At 40.3% G+C, this 27,403-nt stretch overlaps 1 protein-coding gene and 1 long non-coding RNA gene across 5 annotated transcripts in view; one reads left to right on the top strand and one right to left on the bottom strand.

Annotated features, from left to right (window-relative positions):
• The window catches only part of LOC109625335 (uncharacterized), a 102,399-nt gene extending 78,053 nt beyond the window's left edge, over nt 1-24,346 (bottom strand). For both annotated transcript variants that reach the window (XR_011240603.1, XR_011240602.1), the window contains exon 1: nt 24,206-24,346. This is a non-coding gene — a long non-coding RNA (uncharacterized lncRNA). The remainder of the gene's footprint in view (nt 1-24,205) is intronic.
• Nucleotides 1-26,181, top strand: part of pex5la (peroxisomal biogenesis factor 5-like a) — a 78,275-nt gene extending 52,094 nt beyond the window's left edge. For 2 of the 3 annotated variants that reach the window (XM_069521958.1, XM_020080546.2), the window contains 12 exons: nt 1,968-2,177; nt 2,998-3,112; nt 3,505-3,598; nt 3,877-3,906; nt 6,052-6,147; nt 12,436-12,552; nt 13,155-13,298; nt 14,874-14,944; nt 16,877-17,086; nt 19,766-19,931; nt 22,451-22,608; nt 25,844-26,181. In XM_069521958.1, coding sequence (XP_069378059.1) covers nt 1,968-2,177; nt 2,998-3,112; nt 3,505-3,598; nt 3,877-3,906; nt 6,052-6,147; nt 12,436-12,552; nt 13,155-13,298; nt 14,874-14,944; nt 16,877-17,086; nt 19,766-19,931; nt 22,451-22,608; nt 25,844-26,045 — 1,613 coding nt within the window. In that variant the 3' untranslated portion in view covers nt 26,046-26,181. The remainder of the gene's footprint in view (nt 1-1,967; nt 2,178-2,997; nt 3,113-3,504; nt 3,599-3,876; nt 3,907-6,051; nt 6,148-12,435; nt 12,553-13,154; nt 13,299-14,873; nt 14,945-16,876; nt 17,087-19,765; nt 19,932-22,450; nt 22,609-25,843) is intronic. The other variant, XM_069521957.1, reaches the window with a different exon arrangement.
• Nucleotides 26,182-27,403: the final 1,222 nt, after the last annotated feature.

Here is a 27,403-nt window from a genome sequence, read left to right as displayed (position 1 = left end):
ATTCATGTGATTCCAGCGATCAAATAAAGATTGGGCTTTTTGAAATGTATTGCTAAGGATGTCATTCCCTCTCTTTCATATCCCATTATATCTGTCAGTCATGTTGTGAGGCTGAACAGCTTGAGAATTCAGTTTATTTGCTCAGCATCAGTCCAGGGCCACCACACAGCAGCTCATCATCCATTAGATAAATAGACAGCACACACACATTGAGCTAACACATCCAGTGAGCAGAAACATTTCTGACATCATTCCCTTGATTTCTGATTGCATTTGTCATCTGAAGAGCACAAGTCAGGGGAGACAAGCTTACTCTCTAATTATGCAGAGATTTCAGTCAACACATGCTCTCAGTTGGTTGTCATGAAACCGCAGCACTCCAATTATGCACTCATGTTTTGAACTTGCAGTGCTCAAGAGGTACAGTCAAAGTCCTTCAAAATGAGTGAGACAAGTTTGTAGGTTACCAAAAACACTGAATGAAGTTTTACTGTGATTAGGCCCTTTTATCTAAACTAAACTTGACTTAAAGGTGTGTAGAATTTAGTGATATCTACAGGTGAACCTTCATGTTGCAGGTGAACACTCCTCATCTCACCCTCCCCTTCCCAACATGAGAGAGACCCTGTGATGAACTTCAGTTGTCATGAAAACTCAAAAGGTTTTAGTTTGTCCAGTTTGGACGACAATACAAAACACTGCGTTCTCCACAGAGAGGAGGGGGGCCATGTAAATTAGAAGTTTTTAAATATAAAGGAAAAGAAAACGATTTAGATGAAACACACCAGCAAAAACATCACCAGGATTATTTTATATTAAATTTCTGCCAAAAATTCCTTTTACCTAAATCTCACACACCTGGATCAGGATGGATTCAGCAGGACTTTCAGGGTGTTCAATGCTCAAGAAATAAACTTGCCAAGTTCTTCATGCACATCATAATCATGCTAATGACAATAGGTATCAGACAAAAGCCAGAAACTATATGGTACTGTTGCTGCAGGAGACAGAAAAAAAAGATGCGTCAGAGCCTGACCAGGTTGTTTCCCCTGTCTGAATCAGACGCACCGTGGGTCTGGGTCTGCAGCTGCCTGTACCATCACAGACAGCTTCACCAAACAGACAGGATGACTTGATGCAGTGAAGTGATTTCCCCTGATAGAGCAGCGTTAAAGTGAGGAACTACTTCTGAGGAAAGAGGGACACTACTCAATATTCTGGCAGCGCTGTAAATACATATTTTTTCCAGAGAGAAGCAGCATGAAAACAACATGAAATTGCTAAAAACACAGCCAGCAGCAAAACATGATGATGACTGGACTCAAACCCCCAAAATATCAGAAATAAGAAATCAGCTGTGAGAGGAAAGAATGTTTTCCAAGAAATCCTATAGATGCCAAATATTTCTGAAAAAGAAACCAAGAAGGATTAAAATCTTTTAAATTCAAATTACAAAACTTCTCCCCTTTCATGAAGTCTGACTATTACAAACTCTCTGTAGCCATGGCACTGGATGACAGCACATACAAAAGTTGTGCCCCTCGACATACAGCTGTGTCCTTCTTTGCCGGTCAACCAACCTGAGATTTAATTACTTAATTGACCAAAGTGGAGCTCCTCAAGGGGGCTGCCTTTTCTTTATCAGACTGAAGTATATTTAGAACATCTGAAAAGAGCAGCATCCAGTTTTTCTAGATGTCCACCCAGGGGGCAACACTGTGACAGCTTAAGTACCCTTGACAGCTCAACTCACCGTGTCAGAAGAAGTGTAGATCAAAATCAAAGCTTCAGGAAGTACTATAAGTGAAAGCTATCACTCCCTCTTATTATAAAAGAGTGGGGTTCCAAAGTGACTTAAATTTAAATGTACCAGACTAAGTTTTGCAACACCGCTGCAAAAATATATGACATATAACAACTGTATACTTATAAAAGGAGGGGAGCTGACCTAGTGCTATCCCCCACAGTTCTGTCTTCAACACTGGACCTGCTGGATCTCAGTGAACCTGGTGAGAGGAGGAACAGTAAGGACAGGAGGAGTACGCTGATGTCCCGGTGCGACAGCCAGAAGAACAACCCACACAGGAAGAAAACGGATGAGACGGAGCTGATCCAGGTGGAAGTTGAACAGACAGGATCAAGCATGAGAACTCCAGAGAGAGCATCGCTCGACTCAGGTAGGAGGACTGCTGAGTTGAAATAATTGTTTATAAAACACAAAAAAATCATTGAGCTTATGTTGCATGCGTATGTAATAGAAGTTGGGGACACAACAACTAATTTTGATTGAAGGAAACAGATATAACCAGAGGCTTCAGAGAGGAGGTCATGACTCTCGAGCTTACACAAAGCCACCTTCCTTTGTAAAACCCTGTGTAATTTGGCTTTAATTCCATTTTCAACTACAACATTACTTCCATACAATATCATATGCGTCTATAAAGTCTTAACTCTTAAATATCTTTTAATAGCTTTATCTCACAATCAACCACCTCCAACTTTCACCCTCTGAGGAACAGACCTAGCAAATGTTCAACAGGCCACAGAGGGATTGAGACAATTTTCTGTAATGAAAGGGATCATCTAAAAACGCATTAAGAAGAAACAGCCTATTACTTTAGTATTTGCCAATTGAGAAGGTTGAAGTCTACATTGAGAGCTAATTATGCAGAGTGAGTCAAACTACAGTGGGGTGAATAATTCATGACAGTGAGTCTGATTATAACCTTGGTGCAAAAACTTTTTTCTTTTGTTCTTTTAGACACCCACAGCAATATTTTACTTCCAGTTAAGATTTGAAGATTTGTTTATCAAGTCAAATCTACGTAGTTACTTTTAAATCGTAACTTAATAATTGTTTGATTGACGGTTCCAAATTAACAGAATATTTGCAACATTACTGATATTTAATATGTGGAATATAGATTGTGATGTGCAGTATATTTAGTTCAGTCAGTTTTCTGATTTTTGTGTTATTCCTGTCAATTGCTAACATAGGTTCACCGTTGGATAAATGGGAGGAGCTGAACCCCAACCCTGAGAGAAATGGCAACAGAAAATGGAAGCTGGAAAGACGGCGTTCATCCAAAAATTCATCTAATGAGTTTCTGTGGTAGGTTTTATCCCTCACTAGGCATCCAGGCATATTGGTCTTTGTCTCTGCCCCATTTCCCATTAAAACAACCCTATCTTTAATTTGTGTATGTACAAAGTCTATACTTTTTTTATATCAAAAAAGTGACCTGAAGTTTTTATTAACATAAACCAAAACAACAATCGCTTCCCAACTGTAGTAGTGTTGTGGAAATGTAGAAATGTTGACAATAAATGTTAACAAAACCATGGATGATCCTGGATTTTAGATCAGAAATTGTCTTGTAAAGCACTACAGGAAAACAGCTTACTGGTGTGTAACTTGTGTCAGCTACGCCTCTGCAGCTTTTTATTTCAAGTTGAATGCAATCTATCTGTTTTACTTATCCCACCTTTCTGTCTTCTCCTTAGGTCCATAGACTGTAAAACCCAATTAGACTCATCGAATAAGAACTCCTTGGAAACAAATACGAAAGTCGAGCCAGAGTCTGCCCTAGCATCTCAAGTAAGTGCTCAGTGGGACAGGAGCAGGCAGGAATCGTTATTGCATGCAGTGTCTTTACTTAAAGTGAGAAAGCCTCACACATCTCAAATACATAGCTCTGACTGATGGTGAATCTGTCATAATAATTGTATGTAATTATGAATTCTACTTGTTTATCTAGCACCTGCATGTTTGGGCACAGCAGCTAGGCTTAGCAACTTGTGTATCTAATAAGACACACTGTTGTGTGATTATTAACCCATCATGTTGTCCTAACACCTACAATTCTTCCATTTCAGCTCAACAGGCAGTATATTAGTGGAAGACATGTAAGCCTCCCTATGCATCCTTTCATACAATATTGAAAGACTTACACATTTGCACCGAGAAAACAGCATCACACCATCTCAAAATTTGTCTTAAAAATACAAAAAGAGGTGATTGTTGAAGCAAGGGTTGGTCTTGAAATTGTGTTGTTGTGGTGCTGCAAGGTCCAAATGTCAAGCGCTTTCCTCCCGAGTTGATGTTTCTGTGTAGGTCTGCATAAGGGGTCTTGTTTCCAGACACCATTATTAGATTAATAGCCGATGAATTATTCAGCAGGCTTACTCAGAGCACATTAGTGTTGATCCCACCAAGCCAGCTAGGCATACATCACCTTTTCACCACTGATAAATAATAGATTTGGGATTATAGATAGCTGTCCAGGATGGAGGGAAGTTATTGGCAAACAAACACACTAAATTTGTTCCACTCAGGAGTTACACAGTAGCTCGCTGACAGAGATCCTGTAAAAAGTGGTTTTTAGTTTCCAACTTGGCAGGTACCACTAACACATGCATGCAAACAAAGCAGCCGTGTGTTGCATGAAACTTACACGCACAAGAGCCAACACAAGTAAATGGCTCAAAACTTTAAGCTTTAAGGAAAAATCCACCATCATATCATTGGGCATTGATGACTTTATAACTTGAATGAATTCTGAAAAGTTGATTATTTGAGTTATGAAGTTCATTCTTAACTTTGTGATTTATATTTGACATAGCAAAATAATCTCATGTTAAACTCCTCTTACTGCTGTAGGTTTTTCCTGAGCTTTCAACTGCATCTCAGTCTTTGTGAATGTAACTGTATATCACTTGTTTAGCGTATTCAACTGACCATTCATTTAACTGAACAGCCAATCATAGCTTGCCCAAAATAGGGTTACATTTGCCAAACACAATAAAAGTGTTAAAAGTGAAAACATACTGAAATATGAACAGCTATGAACAGCTATGTCCAAAAAATGACATCACCATAAAATGATCAGTCGATATCAATAATTAATCACCATAAAATAATTTTTTCTGTTAAGTTCAAAGACAATTTTTTCTACATGAGTGAAGGTTGTGCTCCTCTAGTATTTTAGTGAAACTAAAAAGCTGTGGTTTTGGAAAGCTCAGTTTGATTCTGAAACATCATTAAATTGATATGAAGTGATATGATATATTCATGTAGGTAGTTGAAAGACTTTCTACCACTAATCGATTACTGTACTGACTAATAAAATTGAAGTCATGGAAAAGCAACAAAAAGGTAAATAACTGTTTTGTAACTAGTGTTATATTTGGGGTGGATTTTTTCTTTAACCCTGCTACAGCATACTGCAGTTTTTTTCACTTGATTTCAACACTGCATGAATTTTGTTCTAGTAAATAAAAATGTGGTTATCTCCAATAACTGAATGAGGCAATTTCATGAGAGACCGTTAATTCTGGGATTATGTAACCTCAATTAATCTTGCATAATGGCAGTTTGCAGAGATGGCAATAATGACAGGTACTGACCGGTCTGAGTGCCAAGCAGCCTTAGGAAGCCCACACACGTGGAGCCATTGATTCTACGTAATGGATTTCTTGGCCCTGGAATATATACAGTCGCTGCTATTTACAGTAAATCGAGTGCTATATTACATGCGAGCATGGAAGGGCATCTCAAAATCACTTCCCCCCCTGCAGTATAAATTGTGTAGGTGTAATAGGTAATAATGTAAGACACACTGCACTCTAGTAATGCAAAACCACATGTGTGTAACTGATCGATTTTGTGGTGCAGAGCAAGGCTTCATATACGGTTTCACATACAGTTCATGGTGGCGTGGGGTAGGTTGTAGTGGGTGAGATGCTGACACTACTGATTCTGCTGGTCTTCCTAAGCATGGCAGAGGCTTTGTCGAGGCAGGGATATTTACTTGTCCCTGAGAAAGCAGAGACGGCTGAACCTGACCACCCCCCCCTGCCCGTCTCGCCCTCTGGCTGATTGTGTATGTATGTTGCGTGTGTGATTGTGTGATGTGTTGTGCTACATGGATGTGTGTATGCGAGGGTGTTTGTGATGTGCTCTGTGAGTGTGGGAATAATGAATTTTGTTTGTGCATTAATGTATATAATACAAACTGGGTCTGCATATGTGTGTGTGTGTATTTATGACAGGCTCGTTTAACAAAAGAGCAGCGGTGGGGCAGTGCCCTCCTGTCCAGACATCAGTCCCTGGAGGAGGAGTTTGAGCGAGCCAAGGCTGCTGTTGAGGTAAGCTGCAGAGTACACCTCACATCTGTCACCTGTCAACTTTACAGCTGACTTTTAATAAGACTTGGAATATTAACCAGCAGAACTGCTGTTGCATGGAATTGCCGAACCATGCAACAGGAATCTAGGAGCAATGCTTTGAACCTGGGGCCACGTAAAAATGTCATTAATGTGGACAAATGTAATCACAAGTTTGTTAAAAAAAAACATCTTAGCACGAGGCCTCAGGACATTGCCTGCTTGGCCTACCCTGTTGTAACGGCACTGCTTGTCTGGATATCTTGGGAAAGTATTATTTTTTTCTTGGGAAAGTTTTCCTTTCCAGAGGATCCACACTGAAGGTTTTTGAGCAAACGCAGAATCTCAAGGGGGTCAACAAGTAAAGCTTCTGCCTCTAATCTCAATTTGCTGAGGTTTAAGCCAAGGAAATCATCCATCATTGTTCATGTAGCCTCATAATCACCCCTGAAATGTAAATATCTACCTGAAGCCCTGTGGAGCTGATTTCCATTTGACTTATTCAGCCCTTTTTAACCCCCTGTCAAATGATCACCATTGTGCTTCCTGTATTTGCTCCTGCGGTGCGAGCTGACAGTGTAAATGTCTATTCATGCGCTCAAGTTCACAGGGTGTTTGACCCAGAAAATTATTCACAACTCTCAGCTGGCTAACAATAGGAAGGTATATAGGTCAGTCATTCTGCGGCCAGACGTATCAGGTATCACAGGGGATGGCAAAGTTAAAGTAATTAGATGTGGTTTAATTCATCATAGGAATGTGCATCAACGTGCTGCGTGCCTCGAGTCGTGAAATACGCCTGACGTTCTCGTGCCCTCAGGCTCATGACAGGGTTTGCCATTACCTTACTGCATGATCCACTGATAGAATAGATGAGATGAAACAACATCTACTTAAACATTATTTTCATGAAGTTTCTTTCAGCTGAAAATATTTTTTTACAGCAGCTTAGACAGAAGTTTAGATAACAGACAGAAAAAGGAAGTTTTGCTTTTTTTTTACTTGTATGCTACAATTGAACTGACATGTCACTTCTTAAGAAATATGAACCATGCACTAGAAAGTTACTTCAGCTTTACTGAGGTCTCCAGTAGTCTGTTGCATGCTGAGATATGTGTAATGGTCAATAAATAATGGGAGCAGAGACAGGAGGAGGGTGAGAAAGTGAGAGGAGGAGCAGCAGCAGAGGAGTGGACTGACCCGCTTGGGGATCCCTTCCTAAACTTAGCGATGATGTCACATCTTGTATAAGCCCTAAGCTGTATCTTCTCAAAGAACAGCACAGTTTGAGAACATACATCAGCCAGAGGGCAAGCGAGGAGATGCTTCTGGACGAGCGTCTGAGCACGGAGCATCGATTGGTAACAGTATCTCGCTGCTTCGATCCAGCAGCCTGAGTGCTGGCCTCTGGTCTAGAGGAGCCCTGATGCAAGCAGGCAGCCATTCTGGCTTCAACTGTCGAAATAAAAGCCCACAATCAGATAATTTCCATTGAAGTAGCTGTGCATATGCATGCTTTTTCATACTAATGAAAATATGGAGGTAAAAATGGTCATGAAGGCAGAAAGAACATTAAATCAACACGTTGCCTTTCTGCCAATTCATTGAATTAGATGAAGGGGCAAAATATAAAAAAAAATTAGGGCCCACAGAGTGTGCAGACAAGATATAGGGAACTATATTCCATTTTACAAAGCTGGCACTGATGAGAAACTGAGGTTTTTATGCTTTAATCAAATTATAAAAAGAGAATAAAATGGCCCCGGTGAGTAAGCTCAGCTCTGAATTCATTAACAAAGAGCCTGATTGAGAGATTCCTGAATAGGGAAGTGTCCATGAGCATGAGCTTGAACACACCAATCAATCTCTATCAATCAATTTCTCTGAGCTGATGACAGTGTAATCTGTATTTAACAGAGAACTACTGGAACAGCTGCAGGGTAGATTTTGACTTCAGGGAACAGTGTATTGGCTGTGGGGCATGAGACGGCACTCCCACGGTGGAGATAAAGGCGAGATGAAGGTGCCTTGTTTGATTAAATCTGCAGCAGGACAGATTTACTCTCATCTTGCAGAATATTGCTCAGAGGCGGGTCTTGGTTTAGTGAGACTCTGCAGAGGCAGAACAGTTGCCTACAAGTTAGAGATGCAGGCTTGCAATCAAAAGGTCAGTGGTTTTAATCCACAGACCTGCCCGGGAGATGCAGAAGGGGGAAAGCAAATCAGTAATGCGTTTGCCTCTCTCAAAAACTTCCATCGGTGCTCTGTCAAGCAGACATCTCAACAGGAAACTCTTCCAGTTGAGATGCAAAGTTTCAGCAATATTATTATATTTACAATGAATATTATCAAGCTGTTAAATTTGCTTATGAAAGTAAAATACAAATTTAGATTGAAAAAGACAGGTTTGCTGCAGGTGAACACTGATAAGAATATGTGAAAGCTCCATTAGTTCAACAGTCAATAACCAGACAAAAACACATGTCAGGACCATTATACGCTTGTTACTGATGCACAGCTCAGTGCAAACTTTGTGGTTATCAACCGCACAAGACTACAAGCACTATGCCTTGTTATCACCGACATCCATATAGGAGGTAATTTCATTGTGTGCCAATATGCCTTGGTAGCACTTTGTCTACTAAAATGTATTTTATTCTTCTCTGAGTGACATTATCAGGACTCCAGCTTCCTATTTTTATCTCGCTGACCAAGGACTTGGCCTATGCAGCAGAGCAGGGGGTGGCTCGTTAACATTAAAAGGCCAGGCCAGCCATGCTGCGGAGATGAGGAGAGCTTTTCTTTTTTTTTTTGAGGCTCTGTCACTGGTAAATAATGAGACTTTTTGTAATGTAAGCTCCCTGAGCAAAGTGGATAACTAAAGGCTTTTCATGTGTTGCTTTCCTCCAATTGGCTGTGTCTCAAGGTAAAATAACGAACAACGACACAGTTAACGTAACCGTCCACTTCAGGAGCACTCACACAAATAATGTTATGATTAAGTGCATTTCAACAAAATAGTCACTTTATTTGCCTGAAAATTGTTTTATGTTTGCAAAGAGCTTCAGGTCCATTTATACTATTATTCATGTGCAAAATGGTCAACAGATTTTCATAACAGGAAGTCCTTTGACTAGCAGATTTGTATAAATGTAGACAAGGCTGTGATCTGTTTTGTGCTACAGATAGATGAAACAAAATACAGGATAAAGCTTTGTTTTGCAGGTTGAATGTTGTTTGCTTGGGGACAACTTCATTCACCAATCTGCCACAACATAAAGACCAGTTACATGTATTAATGTTAAGGCAAATCTGGGAATATATAGTGAAGTGAAAACAAATAGATCATCTGAGTCCTGTTAAATATCATTCATTCTCTGTTAAATCGAAATCTTTTGGAGCTACCGTATTAGACTAAGACAAAAGCAAATACAATGGATCAGTAGTTTCACTGACCTAGCATGATTTATCAAGTTCTTCTCCATGCAGAGTAGTTTTTTCCACTATATAAATAAATAACTTCAGTTCAGCTGACTAAAAAACACTACTTTGATTATAGTTGCCTCTGATGGAGTTGTCATGATTAGCCATGTTGTCAGTAATGCATTCTTAAAGTTATAAATCCCCACCTTACCTCCAAGCCAACATTTAATTTCCAGGCAGTGGTGACATGATTGGCAACAGGGAGCTTCCTGGATTCAATCCATTTCACCTAACACTTCATCAGAGGTGCTGAAATTAGAGTCAGAGCGACGGGTTTGCTCCAGTGGTACACAGGATATAAATTACCTCTCTGTATCTTTGTCTTGTTTTGCATAATTGAACTGCCAATGCCGGTGTTGAAAAATGCCCTTCACAGCATTGTAAAGAAATATGACAGAATTTCTTGTAAATTAAAAACTCGTCTGTACAATTTTTCCATTTCAAATCACGAGAAATAAGTTGTCACCTGTCATGCTAATAAGGGGTGCAATACGTGCAAACACTGGCGCACACGGTATGGTAAGAAATTATTTTTTTTAATTAGTGTATATTATGTAAATTAGCATAATGGCTGTAGCATGAAACCTAATCATATGAGTGTGGATATGGCTATTAGCGCTAATAGTTGCATAAAACTCAAACATTATGTTCTGGAATAAAAACAATCTAACTATATACAGAGGTTTGAAATTTGCTCATAAATATGCATCTTAGGTAAATAAAAACAAAATGAACTTCTATTAGGACCCCAGCAGAGAACTGGCACTAAGATTTTAACACTGAATCCAAATTCTTACTGACTTTTCAGTGATCTCCGATAGTGTACTTCCTGATAGAAACAGTGGAGACTCTCCATCAGGCAATTTGTCTGAGAGTCAGCAGCCTGCAATTACCTGCCATCTCTCACCGTCAGAGGCCACACTATGGCCTCCATGTCAATCACAAGCCCCTAAGATGTGGAGATGAGACGTCCTTTCACCCAAAACACACTAGATCTTTCTGACCCTGCTCATCACTACAGCATCACTACACACACACACTACCCGCGCTGTCACACATTGATGAGTTTCTGGTCAGAATGAATGACAGAAAAAGAAGCTGTAACTCTCAGCATGTCATGCAGCTGTGAATCCAAGACTTCAGTAATTCGGGCCAGTACTGCACTGTATGTACTCTTCCATCATGTCCATACAACCGTAATATTACCTTTTGTAAGATTTAACAATGAAATAAATAAGTAAAATCTTTATGATGAGTTCAATCAGAGTGATACCTGAAATGTTAAATCTATGGAAAAACTGCATGAAGCTTTAATTCAGATCTAAAAGAATCTGATTCAATTCACATGTGCTAAAACAGGAGAGATGCTGTGTGGTCCTGTTTAGCAAATTTAGATAGATCCCTTGATGAAGCTGTTTGAACACATTGCAGCAGTTTCTTGGCTTAGGCAGTTAAACAGAGTGCTAACATGTATAAACATCACTGTACATTACTTGAAAAATATGCATTTGGTTACAGTATTTGGTTCAAATTCAGAGGGTATCATCATCATCAGCATACAGGGTTTAGTGTTGCATCACTAGGGAACAAGATAAATAGTTGTTAATAGAAACTCTGGTCAAGTAAATAACACAAGAGCCAATGTAGGAATTGTAAAATCACTGAAGTTATCCAACTGCTGTATGTAAATCAATGTAGATATTTTCATGTATTGATTTTTTTAACTATGCAGTGAGTTTTAACTCTCATGAGGGCACAGATATAAGACCAAGTTTGGGTCTAAGTTGAAATATGAAAATCAGAGTTCCAACCAATATGGGCTTATAAAATATAAACAATCAAACTAAAGTGGAAAAATGGATTTTCTGTAGTTCTTCACTTCACGTTGACTTTTGACTGCATCTTTCCAAACACCTTATTTGTTTCCAGGCCTTCATCTCTGCTTTACCTGGTTTTACAAATGGCACATACAACCTTGGGTTTAAGAGACAGTAAATATCTCCAATATTCCTAAATTATTAAATGAGGTAAAGTCATCATCCTAACGACATTTACTGTGATTAAAGCAGTTAGCTGCACAGCAGAGGCTTCTTCAGCGCTGCTGATTGCGCTGGTGTGCAAACATTTTTGGAAACAGTTTAATGTGAAAGTAGGAAAGTATTACTCTTTACTCCTTCTACTGTACTTCTGAGTTCTGATACTGATTGTCTCCACTTTGTTGTTCATGGCTCTGCATTGGCAGAATATTTCAAACAACTGTTTTAATAAAGTATTAAAACAATACAAACTTGCCAGTTTCTTTAAACCAATTCAGTTCTGTCCTGATATCAAATTTAGTTTGATGATTATTGTGATAAATTATGTAATTGTCATAATTTTTAAACAATTTCATACCACTGATATATTGATGATATTATCCTATAATATCAAGAATATTCGGTCTGACAGTTGAATTATAATTTTAAGAAACACATAGCAAAAAACAATAAATAAATATTTGCCTGTGTTACTAAAGAATTGTTCGTAAACAGTAGTGGAAACACAATATTAGATTAGATTAGAATATCAGATGTAATGACTCCTCAAAAGTGCGGAGTCCATATATTACAGCCACCCACTGAACCGACAGACGTGACATTTCCAGCTGTACGATAATGGGAAATTGCAAGAGCTGTTGTTCCACAGTGCACTAATCACTCATTCCCTCTTCTCACCCTCTCCTTCTTCCACTTCTCCATCCTTCTTCCTCCTATTGTGTCCCACTATCTCTCTCTCTGACGTCTGTAGTCAGATACCGAGTTCTGGGATAAGATGCAGGCAGAGTGGGAAGAGCTCGCTCGGCGGAACTGGCTGACAGAAAACGAGCAGGCGCAGATTCCCTCCTCGGTTTCGCCACATGAGAAGGTTTCTATCATAAAGATATCATGTGCATGAATGTTGTCTTGATGACACTGTTGTAGAGATGTACAGGGCAGGATTCTCATGTAGCATAAAACAATGCATTCCTGTCTAGAATGTAAAATAACTTTATAAACGCTATGATTATTGACTCACAGCCAAGGTCAGCTGGTAGAGTTTTTTTAATTCCTCCTATTAAAGGTAGGAGTGTTTGCGAGTTTTACAAAGAACATATGGCTGAGACTGAGCAGTAAACTTTGCCCATCACAGATGCCCTTCTATAAGGAAAATCATACAAGTGCAGACTTCTGGGCTCTCTTATTGATCCCTGTGCAGAATAAGTTCTTAAAGAGAAAGCTGTCATCATGTTCAGAAGCGGGCAACAACACACCAGGGTAATCACGGTCTGAAAATGCAAAGTTTAACATTTAAAGGAGAACAGACAAACCCCGGGGATCTTAGCCCAGGTTTGATGTGGAGCAAGAAAGATCGATTCCTGCTGCTAGGGCTTTGCTTAAGTATACAACTGCACAGGACAGTTGCCCTGGTTTGCATTTAAGCAAGAAACTGACATTGCCACTGTCCCTGTTTTTTGTTTTTTCTGACAGGGTTACTACTTCCACACAGATAATCCTTATAAGGACTTTCCAAACGCATTTGAAGAGGGACTTAAGAAGTCTCGAGAGGGAGACTTGCCCAATGCTGTGCTTTTGCTGGAAGCAGCTGTCTTGCAAGACCCTCAGGATTCAGAGGTGATTTCATTTAGTTCACACATGCACACTCACTAATATTGTATTTTTTAAATTATTTAACCAGTCAGCTGAACCGCAGTGACAATTGTATCTACAGCGTTACAGACATTTATGGCACAGATGGCCAATAAAACTGAAGTCCTGCACCGGTCAACCAAATTGGAGCCGTTTGGTTTTCAGCACCCACTCAAGGCTACATCCAAGCCCACTTACTCAGCCTCATGTTGAGATAGCTGGAGAGGAAGAATGCCTCAGTGACCACAGGCTGTGTGGAGCAGATTTAGTCAGCAAGACCCACAGGGCTAGACACTGAAAGATTTGTTCTCTTGTTAAACAGCGTTGTTTACTGTAGCAAAAATACTCATCTTGTTCTTAATCTTGATGAGAAATTTGCCCAGTGAGCTGAATATTAGCTCATTCTACAGGTTTTTTTTTTTACTACTTTTGTATACTCCCTTTTTCAAAAGAAATAACCTCTTTGCAGGCTGAAAGAGCAAAGCCTTCACACAAAGTACTTTGAGAATCCCCTGGAATACACAAAATGTGCCAGTTATTCCGAGGAGAGGATTATCCCGTGGTGTATGGAACTAATATGATTCCAGAATTCCTCCTAGGGCGCTTAGTGGCTTATTGCCCCACTGTGAAGACCTCTGAATTATTCAGAAATAATTTCGCCCATCATTGCAAAGAGTAGAACAAACGGAGCATCTACAGAGATTAGCTTCAGAACATGTTAAATGTGCCCTTACAGACAAAAATACGGAGGAGTAATCTCGTAATCGTGCATTTTGGATTGTGGGTTACTTTTTCTGCCCCTTGAGCTGATCAAGGGTACTTTGAATTTGTTTTCCCCAGATGTGGTCTAACTGTTTTAATAATGAGTTAATATTTAAGTGCAAAACAGTTACTTGTTCCAGTTTCCCCAGTTAGAGGATTTGTTGCTTTTTATCTCATGTAAATTTAATATCTTTGGGCTCTGTACTTTTGTTTGGACAAAGCAATTCATTTGAAGTTTATAGCATATCAAAAGTAAAGTTAATGAATATTACTATAAGTTAAAGCTTAATATTCATTATTTGATGATTTCAGCAATTGATTCTCCCAATAGTAAAAAAATCCAAAATACTGTGGAAAAGGGTATTTATTATCTAATTTAGACAGATTAATCATTCAGCTCTACATTAAAAACAAAGATTAAACAACATGTCAGGAAGTCATTTCTGAAAACATAATTGAAAAATAAATGTCTTTCTATTGTTAAGATGATTTCATGGAGCATTAGGAGAGTATGTAGGGACAGTCCTCCAAGCAAAACAATTCTTAATCATAATTGCATGCACTTTGGTTTGACCTCATGGAATCTCTGTGAAGTTATGTTAAAATTTTCTCTAGCTCCCCTGCGGCAGTTTGTCTGAAAGACTGGTTATTAGTCGCTCTGTGCTGGATCATTCTGGTTGTGCCTGGCAAGCGATGCTGGGATACTGTATTTGTGTTTCAGCCTCTTGAGAATACTGGTTTTGGAGTGCAAGTTCCCACCCTGCTGTTTACTGTTGCCTGTATTTTGTTTTCCTGCAGGCTTGGCAAGTGTTAGGGACCACCCAGGCTGAAAATGAGAACGAGCAGGCAGCGATTGTCTCCCTCCAAAGGTAGGGAGAAACAACTGCACCATATTCCCGTTAGGTGGTGTTTAAATCAGCCTTTACAGCTCCAGCACACCATATGTTGCACATCTTCGACTTAATGGAAGTTTGTTAGATGATGAATCCCAGCTTGTGAAATTTGCCTCAGACTTTCTATAAGCTTTTGTCTACTAAGCAAAAACATTTTTTGATGTAAAGATTTATGGTATTTATAGTCTCAAACTTTTAAAGGTCCAGTGTGTAAGATTTAGGTGAAAGGGAACTATTGGCAGAAATTTAATGAAGAACAATTCTCATGATGTTTTCACTAGTTCTAAATTGTATGAATTGTAGTTTTCTTTACCCCAGAAAAGGCTCTTTATATTCAAATACTTTATATTTACGTCGAGGGGACCCTCTCTACGGAGGCCGCCATGTTTTTTACATTAGTCCAGACTGAACAAACTAAACACCTTTTGAGTTTTTATGACAATTAAAGTCTACCACATGTTCTTTTTGGAAGGAGAGGGTGAGGTGAGGGGTGTTCAGCTGCAACATGTAATTTCAACACTAGATATCACAAAATTCTACACACTGTACCTTTAAACTAGAAATTTGTCGGAAATGTCTGTAACTTTTACTCTTACAATAGAGAGACCTTGCATGGTTTGATTGCACAGATCGAGGGTATGAGGTGAGTCCTCAATGGGAAGTGACCCACTTTCATTCATAACACTGCTGAGGCCAGACACGGCACTTATCTAAGAGTGTGAACACCTACAAGTCAACAGAAAACACTAGAGACAGCCAATCAAGAGAAAGGATCTTTCCTCTTCTGAGTGCGAAAGAGATCATCAGTTCTGTGAAAATAAATAATTTTAAAATAACATTTCATAGCTGTTCTAAACAAACAGGATTACAATGGATGCAAATGATGTATTTTCATTCGTTGAAATATCTCTTGATTAATCCAACGCATTTATGAATATGCTAAAACACCATTTAGATCTTAGTTTGCATGGTTTGTGTTTTACTTTGCTGATTATGTAATAGCTCCATCTGTGAGAGGAGAATTTGAAGTGAGATTAGATGTTTACCTGGCATTAGTCCTGTCTTCAACCAGAATGCAGTATGTTACAATACTGCTGTATTTTGTTGAATGTTTGCTGCAGGATATTTGGATATCCACATAATAATGGAAAGAATTAGAACTAAAGAACTGTTATTTATAGTTACTTTACATGAATGTATTTATTTGGCAACCATCTATGAAATACTTTAATGTTAGTTATATCCATGGAAAATGTGGTTGTTTCACAAAAATATGGATTACTTGCATTTTTTGGAACCTTGTATGTTTACAAAGTCAACATCTTGCACAAGGAACGCATCCTTGTAAGTTTACAGTGGATCTGTGTAACCCAAATCAAAGTTTATGTAATCTTCACCTCCAGCACACTGCAGTGGTGGACTGAAATAATTTGGTTTGTCTGAGCTTACACGGATTTTAAGGAAGTTGGCACGTCAGCTGAAGCAAATCTGGCTTGAAGTTTATCTTGATGAAAGCTAAATCCTGTGTTGGCCTCTCTTCTTTTAAATAATCCAAGATGTTCATCCAACACAGCGCTGCTCTTCTTTCCTTTTCAATTACAAAGGCCAGTGTAGATCTTAGTGGCAGTCATCCACCATGATATAACTGATGATGTAACCATCCACCAAAGGCTAACCGAATGCAAATCTTCAAACCGTGCCTGTGAGGGCAGCATGCAGACCTGGTCCTCTGCAGCAGAGCCTGTACAAGAGAGGAGCAGCTCATCCATCGTGAACCAGAAATCATTAGCCTCTGCCTGATGTTCCTTTGCTTCGGCCTGTCCCAATTAATGCCCATCAACTTTAGTCTTCCCTTTGAAGTGCGCACCTCTCACCACCTCTCCTCTCCCATCCCCGGGTTCCCTCCAGGTGTTTGGAGCTCCACCCAAACAACCTACCGGCCCTCATGGCTCTGGCAGTGAGCCTGACCAACACTGGTATGCGTAATGACGCCTGTGAGGCCCTGCTCCGCTGGTTACGGCACAATCCTAAGTACAAGCACCTGCTGAAAGGAAAGTCCCACCTGATGGGATCCCCGAACTCTCAACGCAGGATGTCACATGCTCCCAACATTGGCAGGTATGAAAGGTAGAATATTTAGACTGAATATCCAAACAATTACAAAGTTTTCTGTAGTAAATAGCACAGAAACACAGCCAATATTCTCATTTAAGGAGACTTTTTATATAAAATTTCATATAAAATGACAGAGAATTGCATCGCTATCACCTAGAGGAAAGCCTCACGTCCCTTCAGCTGACAGTGTGAGCTACCCTAATATCATATAAATTCCACACTTCATCAAATACCAGATAAGAACATTGTGAGCATGCTCATTGAGCTTATTCTCCTGTCAACTGCCATTGTTGTTGTTTTTAGTTAGTCAGTTAAAATGCTGTTTGCGTGTGGACGAGAGGCCCTAAACACAGAAGAAAAAGCTCATTTTGAATTGCAGCCTTTACTTATGAGCTCAGCCTCATAGATAAGGCAACAAACATATGATATATCATGTGCTGTCCTCCAGCAATTCAGACTCATTTGTTTTAATTAAAATACTATTAAGCTGTCAGAGGGTCCAAAAGCTGATTTCAAGGTCTCTCGACCACAGTTGGTATTGGTGTAATTTGAAAGGCGAGAAAACATACATGGTGCCACGTGTATCCATCTTGTCAAACAACTCTTACACCTCTGAGCAGCACACTGCCGGTGTTTTCTTAAGCCACAAAAATGAAGTTGTTAGATTAAAAAAGGCCTAATTCTGGGGTGCCCGGTAACGTGGTGGGTTGTGCCGGCACCCCATGCGTAGAGGCTACAGTTCTCGCTGCAGTGGGCCCCGGTTCATATCCCGCATCGGCCGGCCCTTTACTGCAGGTCGTTCCCCCCTCTCTCGGCTTCCTGTCTCTCTTCTACTGTCCTGTCATTAAAGGCATAAAAAAAAGCCCCAAAAAATATTTTAAAAAAGGCCTAATTCTGCTTCCAAGGTAAAGCAGCACTTTATCACATCATTGATCGTCTGGTCAATGTGGAGGGATAGAGGTACATCCCAATTACTATGGTCTCCAATTTAATCCATGCAATATCCTTTTCCCTAACTTTTTGCTGCTCACTCCATCTCTCTCTCTCTGTACCCTTATTGTGCACTTCTCTCTGCACGTCTCTCTCCTCTAGCTTTCCTTCACCATAAGACATGACATAAAGGGCAATCCTTATCTTTACCCAAAAGCTAAGAAGCAAATGCCCAGTGAGGTAGAACTAACAGTCTATCTGTCATTTCTTTAATCTTTCACTTCTGTGCAGTGGTTCTCAAACTGTGAGCCTAGCTCTCATATTAGAGATTGCAGTGTGTCAAGCCTGACAGGAAAGAGAAATGTTTTTTGGAACTTCAGCTGGATAAATGAGAACAATGAGGGATCAATAACAAAGCGAGTGTGATCTGATCCAGGACGTGATGCAGAGAGTCAGGTTAATGACATTCATTCAGATGGTAGAACAACATGCGATGCACAGGGTGGACTGACTTTTGATACACATAAGAACTAAATTATACAAAATAACATTCACACATCAATCAACGCCCAAAACTGACTAAGTTTATTGTATGTTGTCTTCAAGTAAGTTACGAGTAAATAGAAACAAAAAATGAACGTTTCTAATTTTATTTTCAGAAAATTAAATTAGAGAAGCTGATAGAGAAAAGCTTGAAAATGAGGTAATGATGGCCAGATCACAGTGACCCATTTGCCAAACAACACAAAATAAAAACAAATTACAAATACATTTAATCGGCTATTTAATTAAGATAATTTAAACTGTATGTACTAAGACTGTAACTTTCTCAAAAAAAAAAAAAGTTTGAACGAATTTGACATGACACGCAATTTGTTTAAATGCCTTTCCCTGCACGCCCACACAATCAGACGAGGTTGCACAGTTGATGTTGCTCCACTCGTCTTTGGTGCCTCTTTTAACTGCCTCACTTGGAAAACTAACAGGCGAGCTTGCAAAATTGCCATTGTTGAAGTCTAAGGCAGTAACTTGGTACAACGATGACAAACACACTTGCCATTCTTTGTTAATTGGCCATCTATGGTGTGGAACCCAAAATAAGCTACTTCCACACGCTGCTTCTCAGACATTTTGGTTTCATGAATATCTGCTCGGGGGCGGCTTTGCTTGCTAGCATCCTACATTTTCCTTGCACTAAATTTAATATATGTAATTTGAGACTGAGAGAGAAGAGATTTCATTTAAACCTAAATTTTGATTCAAGACTTTTTAAGGAGCTGAAGGAACCCTGGTAAAATTGGCTTACTTTACTGATGGGTCATGCAACAGGTCAAGGTAATAGAGAGCTCCCCCTGCTGGATCAGGAAGCAAACTACTTCAAATAGGTTACTGCAGTTCAAATTTGAACTTTTCCCTCCACAGTCAAACGAATGTTTGAATTTCTAATAAAAAGTAAAAGCCCTGGTATTAGTTATCCAAGACACTAAACTATTATTTCTATCAACATAGATGACTCACTTCATATATATAAGTGCGTCAATAACCCCCCCCCCTTCTCTTCATTTTCTTCCTTCCTCACTTTATCTTTTCTTGAAGCAGTCGTCCTTCTCTCTCATTTTCTTGCACTGACAGAAATTTAACATGAAGCACAATACACATCGTAGCACAGCAATCTTAGGAGTGCTCACTCAGCAGCCTTGTTACTAATCTTTATCTGTGTGTTTGTGTGTGTGCCCATGTGTGCGTCCACAGCTCTCTGCTACCAGAGGTCAAGGAGCTCTGCCTGGAAGCAGTTCAGCAAAACTCGGACAGTGTTGACCCAGATTTGCAGACGGGCCTCGGGGTCCTTTACAACATCAGTGGAGAGTTCAACAAAGCTGTGGAGGCCTTCAATACTGCCCTGTCAGTACGGCCCGAGGTAGGAACACACACACACACACGCACGCACACAAACACACACACAAAAACACCCACAGAGATGCTCTCATTGGTCGACTTGTGTCCTAGTGGATGGGGCCAAGAAAGAATAGAACCAGGGAAGGAAATAAATTAATCACAATCTCTTTCGTGGTGGTTTTAGAAACAAACAACAAACTGACATAATGAAAGTTAGGGCTGCAGCTAACAACTAGAAAGAAGCTCAGGGCGCATTCACCATGGCAAAAGCCTTGTCTCATCATGGTGTGCAATGACAATGAAGCTTTCTGATTCTAATAGAACACAAGATGGAGTTCTACACGGGGTAATAATGTCACTTGAGTTGTAAATGAGCACATTTTTAATGGGTCAGCTCACCCTAAGACAAATTGTTCCCATGATTCTGAGTGGTATCTAACCATGCAAATGGGTCTGTTCAAAGTTCTCCTAGTATCTACTGGCTTTGAAAACCAGTCTGGACTTGACTTGGATCTGACTGTAAGCTGTGGTTGGCGGTGAGCACTAGTTTCCTTACAGAGACAACATGTCTGGCAGCTGGCTGACTCCAGCTGGCAGTGCCCTGTGCCAAAGATGTAAACTAAGCCTTTCATGAAACAGTATTTACAGCTGATCAGAGGCTCATTCAAATATTCACAGAGGATTCATTTTACAAAATTGTTACTGTATGTTGTCACCTTGTGGGAAGCCAGTGACACTGGTGGTAAACAAAATGGGCAAAAATGGGAAGAAAACTCCAAAATGCAGTGTCAACTATGAAATTAATGTTAGATTCAAATAATTGTCTAACTTTTCATTAAATACAGCGTCGATGACCCAATTTATCCTTTGGAAGTTCAGACCGATATCTGACATTACTTACCAACATATTATGGCAGCTACATTTTATTTATAATGAGAAACACATGCATGCCTATATGAGCTAACAAAACAAGTGTACACACAGACATACAAACAGCTCACAGCGCACACATAAAAACAATCTTTCACACAGGTTTCAACGCAAACACATCCATGAGGACATGAAGTCCTCAAGTATGTACATGTCCTTCCGAGACACCGAGCTGCAAAACACCGAGGGAGAGCTCATGCAAACCGATGCAGTGAGGCACATCAGACTGTCACACCAATATGTGGAGCAAGGAGCTGCCAAACTGGCCTCATGAACTCTCAAGTGACACACACACACACACACACACACACACACACACACACACACACACAGAGAGAGACAACAACAAAAATGGACCTCGACAAATGTTTGATACACTGAAGCGTGCACATACACAACAAACAAAACAGACCTGCAAACAAATATGGGGACAAACCTTTCTCCACCTACTTTATGCAAATCAGTTTCCGTCCTCCCAGCACTGTCCCAGGCAGGGACACAAATATTACTCACTGTTAAATCCAACCTCCCGCATTTGACTTGGTAATATCTGCTCCCCTGCCGAAAAAATAGCTCCAAACACAAAGGGAGATAATTATATCCCACGACTAAGCTTAGACGGAGATGAAGGACCCCTGTACTGCAGCAGACCATGACCTCTGAATGTGCTTGTCTACCTGCAGGTGGGAAACAACGACAAGGACACCCTGTGTGATGTAATGCAACCCATTCGACGTACCCTTGTTAGGGTGCTTTATAACAGGGAGCTGTGCAATGCTTCAAAACACTTTATAGTTGTTTGTGAAGAAGAAAAAAAAAGTGAATTATAGCCTGCTGCTCTAAAACTGCTTTGTCATGCTGTCACTGAAGATACAAGGCTGAGTGTTGTTTAGCAGCCCAGATTATTCAGCTCTATTTCACTTGCACTTTTCTGTTTAAGACACTGTGGGGTACCTCTCAGGGCCTTTGAAACAAGGCAGCATTTAAGACTTAATAACTGAATAGATGCTGCTGATGAGCTTTAATTCAGGCTTAATTAGGAACTATCCAGTGTAAAGATCTAATATGAAACAATTATTCATTGGAATAATTGGACTGTTATATATTTTGTTTGTTTGTGTACTGACATTGTCCTAAATGTTAAAAACCAGAAAAATCTCCAATTTTATTAAAGGTACTGAGCGTTTCATTCTGGTCTCCTTCTATAACGATCTATGACGAAGGAAAAACTCACTGCTAGCCAGTCGGTTGTTTTTTCCTTCCACTGTTTGTATTTCTCACTCGTAATGAGTCAAGATTATTCATTGCAGTTTGCTGCAAAAACTTTAATACATCACCTCAGGTAGATTTACATCAGCAATGGTGTTGAAGTTTATAACTCCCATGATCCCACACCATTTCACAACATCATAAAACTAGCTCTTTTGTTTTGATTCAGAGAGCCATAGCGGACGCAGTAACATATTGTATGTTTAAATGTATCCATGAATGCATTTTTTTAAAGCTGACAGCATCAGACCACAGGCACCACAGCGAACCTCCCCAAAAATAGTTTATCGTTTATCACCCTTTGACATTGTTTACACCTCCAACCCACTTCCTCCACACAGGACTACTTGCTGTGGAACCGCCTCGGAGCCACGCTGGCAAACGGGGACCGCAGCGAGGAGGCAGTGGAGGCTTACACCAGAGCTCTCGAGCTGCAGCCAGGGTTTATCAGGTCCCGCTACAACCTGGGCATCAGCTGTATTAACCTGGGGTCACACAAGTGAGTGACCTGACGCTTTGTTTTATCTGCATTACTAAAGCTGCTTTCAGAAATCCACTGAAGTCATTTTCCAGAAGTGAAAACTCAAATAATTGAAGCACTCATGACGAAATATCTGCAAAGTGCAAAAACAAAAAAATGAATTTGAGAGACTATGTTCAGATAGCTGGAATCAACACACTGTGATTACACCATGCCCCACAAGCATACAGCAAACTCAGCACATAGACTGGGGAGAGATGATTATACAGTAACAGCATATTAGATATACAAGCACAACATCAGCTAAAATGTGGATTCTTCTTTGTGCAGTCCAAACACCAGCTTCAGTGTGTCCACTCATTTCCTGACAAAGCCCTTCCAAAGCACTGTCGGTCAACTAATCACAGCAACTCTAATTTAAATCACAAAATCAGTGACCTGCAGCAGACACCACCGTCTTATTAATTATTATGAGCTGATGACTATCAGCACATATGCATAAAGGCTTGGTAATGATTAATGTAGTAGTTAATGATTTTGACTGAAATATTTCTCAAACGCGTGGCTGAAAATAAAAAGAGGAGCTTGGAGAAAAATGTACACGCGCCTCTTTTATCCGTTGAGCTTCCTGTGAACCCGATAATATACAGGCAGGAAATGTGCAGCGAAACCAATTCAGCTCAGAGCGTTCGTGATACCCAAACATTGCAGAAGTACCACAATCATGACCATGACAGAATCATAATGCATCTGCCAGACAACAAGCCTCGTCACTGAAACAAATGAATTGGTGTGATATGGTGAAGGGACAGGGCGAGAGAACTCAGACTAGAGATTGGTTTAGTCACTGGAAGGCCAAGCATGGTAAACAAGAGGCAAGCTACACCCTTCAACAAGCCTGGGGACTCACTGGACCTGTCTTTAACTATAGCACGTCATTAGAATTAAGGTGTACATGGTGTCTTCTGACCCAGGGTACACAGGTCTCTGTGTGTTCATGAGGTGTTGGTTATAAGTTACAGGAGAAGCTACTGCAGTTTGTGGTTCGACCTATTGATGACACTGGTTTCTCACAGTTACAACGAATGAATGCAGTCTGTCTTCTTTTAGCACCTGGGTTGAAGGTTTGTTGCAGAGCTGCTCATGGAAACTCATAGTTCACCACTTCAGCTGAAACTAAACTAAATGGCACATCTGTCCATGTGCAACATAGACTGTATACACAGGTTATGATCTCCACACAGCTGGAGCCCGGCAGGCTTTGCCAAAGGTTGATATTCAGAACCATTACTCATGAGCAGCAAAGTGGATCCCAGGTCAGCAGGGCAGGAGTGTGGTTTCTGAGAGAAGGTTTAATGGAGCTCAACAGAAGAAGCACTTCCTTCATTCAGTTTGTCTGAAATGCTCAAGATGAACTCGACTAAAAGACAGAGATATGTCTGGAGATGAACTCTGACAGACACTGATACTTGTTGTGCTTGTGAATGTGGACGTGTCCCCGCGTTCAGTTCACTCTGTCACATTAATTATCCTGTCTCCGTTTGATTAAATGCGTGGAACTGATGCTGTGGCGCCAGGACATAGTCAGGTCCCAACCATGAAACTGAACACGTACCTCGGTGAAGAGAAGCGGCGACACGTCTGTTTTTATCCGGTGTCATGGAGTCAGGGAGGAGGAGGAAGCACCGTCAGGGCTGAGGCGAACAAACTGTCCTGAAACGATGTTTCTTTACAAACTCTTCTGAAGCGACACGACACGTTCAGGAGACGGAAGCAGCGACGTCATGGAGCGGGACGGTTCATCCGGTACACCGGGAATGAACGGTTCCGCTCCCCCACCTGCTGCTGAGTCCATCCCCCAACACGAGGCTCCTCTGTGGGGACAGCTTCTTGTCTGGCTTCTCAATCACTGGGAATAAGTGAAGGGTTATGGCTTTACTGTGTATTTATTTGATTTATATTTAATTATCAGACTTTATTCCCATGTCGCTGCCGTGCTGCTTTTTATTTCATGAATTGAATCATCATAATCATATTTATCAATAATTATCACAGCGTGGTTTTTAAGTTCAGGTTTCAAGTTCAATATATAGATTGAGTTATTGATTATGCCTTAAGAGAAGCACAGTGAGGATGTATGACACACGTGGTTTGTTGAATAGAAAACTAAAATCAGTCTGTAAACTCTTAAGGAATAATAATGTCACATTTATGGACTGATGTGAAAATGTTTGTTTCGATAATTTTTTTTTTTGGAAAAGTTCCTGCAGCTTTACACTGAAATGTAAAAATAGATATAACAATTTAAAGTTTGGGTCACCAAAATTTAAAAAAGATTATTAAACACGCCTTTATGCAGATATTTTGTGTTTTATTTCCCTGACGAAGACATTTCTGCCTCCATCTCGATGCATTGGAGGGAAATAGTGTTTGTGGCGTCCAGAGTATTGAACGATAACATTTAAAACACTTGTAGTAAATTCAATTTCTCGCTGGAACTACTTTCTACCAAACACCCCCACCAACGAGGCTCAATGTGTCTGTGCCATAAATATTGAATGTTTACCTGGTGCCAGATGTTATGTTCAATCTCAAATTCAATCTTCATGTGTTACCTCCGCTGGCCTGGCCTGCAGTCAGCTGGAGCAGCAGATATATCATTCATTACTGAGTTTAGGCTGTATATAGCTCCACTGGTATTATGTGACGCTTGGTTACATAGGTTTTAACCATAATACTGAATTTTAGACTGTGTAAATATTGCTGCATGACAGCGTCCCAAAAGTATTTTGACTGCCCCCTGTTGGCTGACTGCAGTATAGGTCGTAAAGTCTCCTCCATGTTAGTGGATGGGACTTGGATCAAACTAAAGTAAAAAGTCAAAGTAGATGGTCTTAATTTCTTTCTCAAAGATGGTTTATGTCATGATTGACAGCTGAGACTTGACTCGTGATTGGTCGAGCCTGTGTATCAGCAGAACCTCAATACTACGGCTTCACACCACGATCACAACTGCACAGACTCTGGTTCCTAATGACGTTAAAACTGAGGGATGGTATTCCAGATATTTTAGATTCATTTTTGTACAACGGTAATAAGTTGAAACACTTTGTCCATCTTTATTCACAGTCTATAGTTTTAACTGTCACAGAACCAATAGGATTAAACTATTCATTGAAGAGACTTCATCAAACTTGTCTCTCTTAACTGTCTGAAAATCAGCCTCTTGACCAAACTGCATTTATTTCCCCAGAGAGGCGGCCAGTAACTTCCTGACTGCATTAAGCCTTCAGAGGAAAAGCCGGAGTCGCCAGCAGTCCCACCAGGTGATGTCTGGAAACATCTGGGCAGCTCTGAGGATAGCGTTGTCCATGATGGACCAACCAGAACTCTTCCAGGCTGCAAACATCGGCGACCTGGATCTCCTCATGCGGGCCTTCAACCTAGACATTTGAGGAATGGGAGGTAGTGATGGCAGCATCTCCCCCCCTTTAAAATTTACTCTCTTTAGTTTTTAACCCAACAGCCAAAAGCCCAAAGTGCACACGTCAGAAAAGACAGGATGGGATGTTAGAGACTAGAGTGTGGTTTTTATGCACGTCAAAATGAACTGCAGTCGTCAAAGATTTTTTTCTCCGCCCAAGTACCTTGGAGCAGCTCCGAGGACAGGTTCTTCCAAGTGCTTGAAGTGGCTGCTTTGTGATGGATTTGCACTGCAATTTGTGATTTCCCTGAAGAGCACAAGGACAGGCAAAGATTGTACGAGCAATGCCTTAGAGAACACATCAATTAAAAACCGACTCATCCAGTGGAACAGAGCTGAGCCAGGAGAGACGGGCAGGCAGACAGTTGGAGCGTCTCACAGAGGAACCCTCTCTCGGTGTTTGCAGGGTAAAGACCAGGTTTTGTGGAGGAAAAGAAAAAAACTTTTTAAGACTCAAAACTGTTTCACTCGCCTGAGGGTCAGATTAGAGTGTAACTGATTAAGACTGCGCCACATGACCTGGACCCTTCGACTCCTGTCCCTGGCTTGTTTTCATCCTCTTTCAACAGAAAGTAATGATACTGCATGAATAAGCATTTTTTTCATGAACGGATTCTTCTTTAAAACTTAACATACTTTTAGAAATGTTTCCCTTTGCACTTCAGACAACTTCCTTACCCAAGTGGAATGTGGAAGCCGGGTTGTAAAGCCTTACTCAAATGCATGCGAATATTTATTTATACTATTTTTATGGCAACAAAAAAAACCCACAAAGCCATTTTCAGACTGGTTTTCAATTTCTTTAACTAACTGCCGTCTACTGAACTTTAAAGCTTTCTGAGCCATTCATTTTTGTTTTGTTGGGGGTTTTATTTGTTTGGTCTTGGCTCAGAGCTTCTCTTTGTTCCCTTTACGCTGACTGGTCAGAGAAGTCGACACAGACGCTGGGCAGCGACGTGATCTGTAAAATTCATTAGCGTGGAAACTTTCTAACAAACAGAGAAAAAAACGATTGTTGCTGCAGTTCTCTTTTCATCTTCAACCCCTGTAGTGACTCTAGAAGCTTTAGCATTTGATGTCAGCATTACATCCTAGTTTCCCCACACTGTATTCAATTCAATACAGTATAATAACAGGTAAATGATGTGTATGGAGCTGCAGGCCAGGACCCACAGCAACAGCTTGGGGTTTTTCCTAATGCAGTCATTTGTATCTTTGCCGCGTCTCCACAGACAGCGAAGCTCGTACATTTAATTAAATCACTTTGCCTCGGTCATTATGTTATGATTTAAATATATATGTAAGCCTGGGCAGAATGCAAACAAGAAG

This window comes from Paralichthys olivaceus, chromosome 3, assembly GCF_024713975.1.
Source record: "Paralichthys olivaceus isolate ysfri-2021 chromosome 3, ASM2471397v2, whole genome shotgun sequence".
NCBI lineage: Eukaryota > Metazoa > Chordata > Actinopteri > Pleuronectiformes > Paralichthyidae > Paralichthys > Paralichthys olivaceus.
The sequence above is the reverse complement of the archived record's forward strand: the minus strand, read 5'-3'. Positions and strand labels throughout refer to the sequence as shown.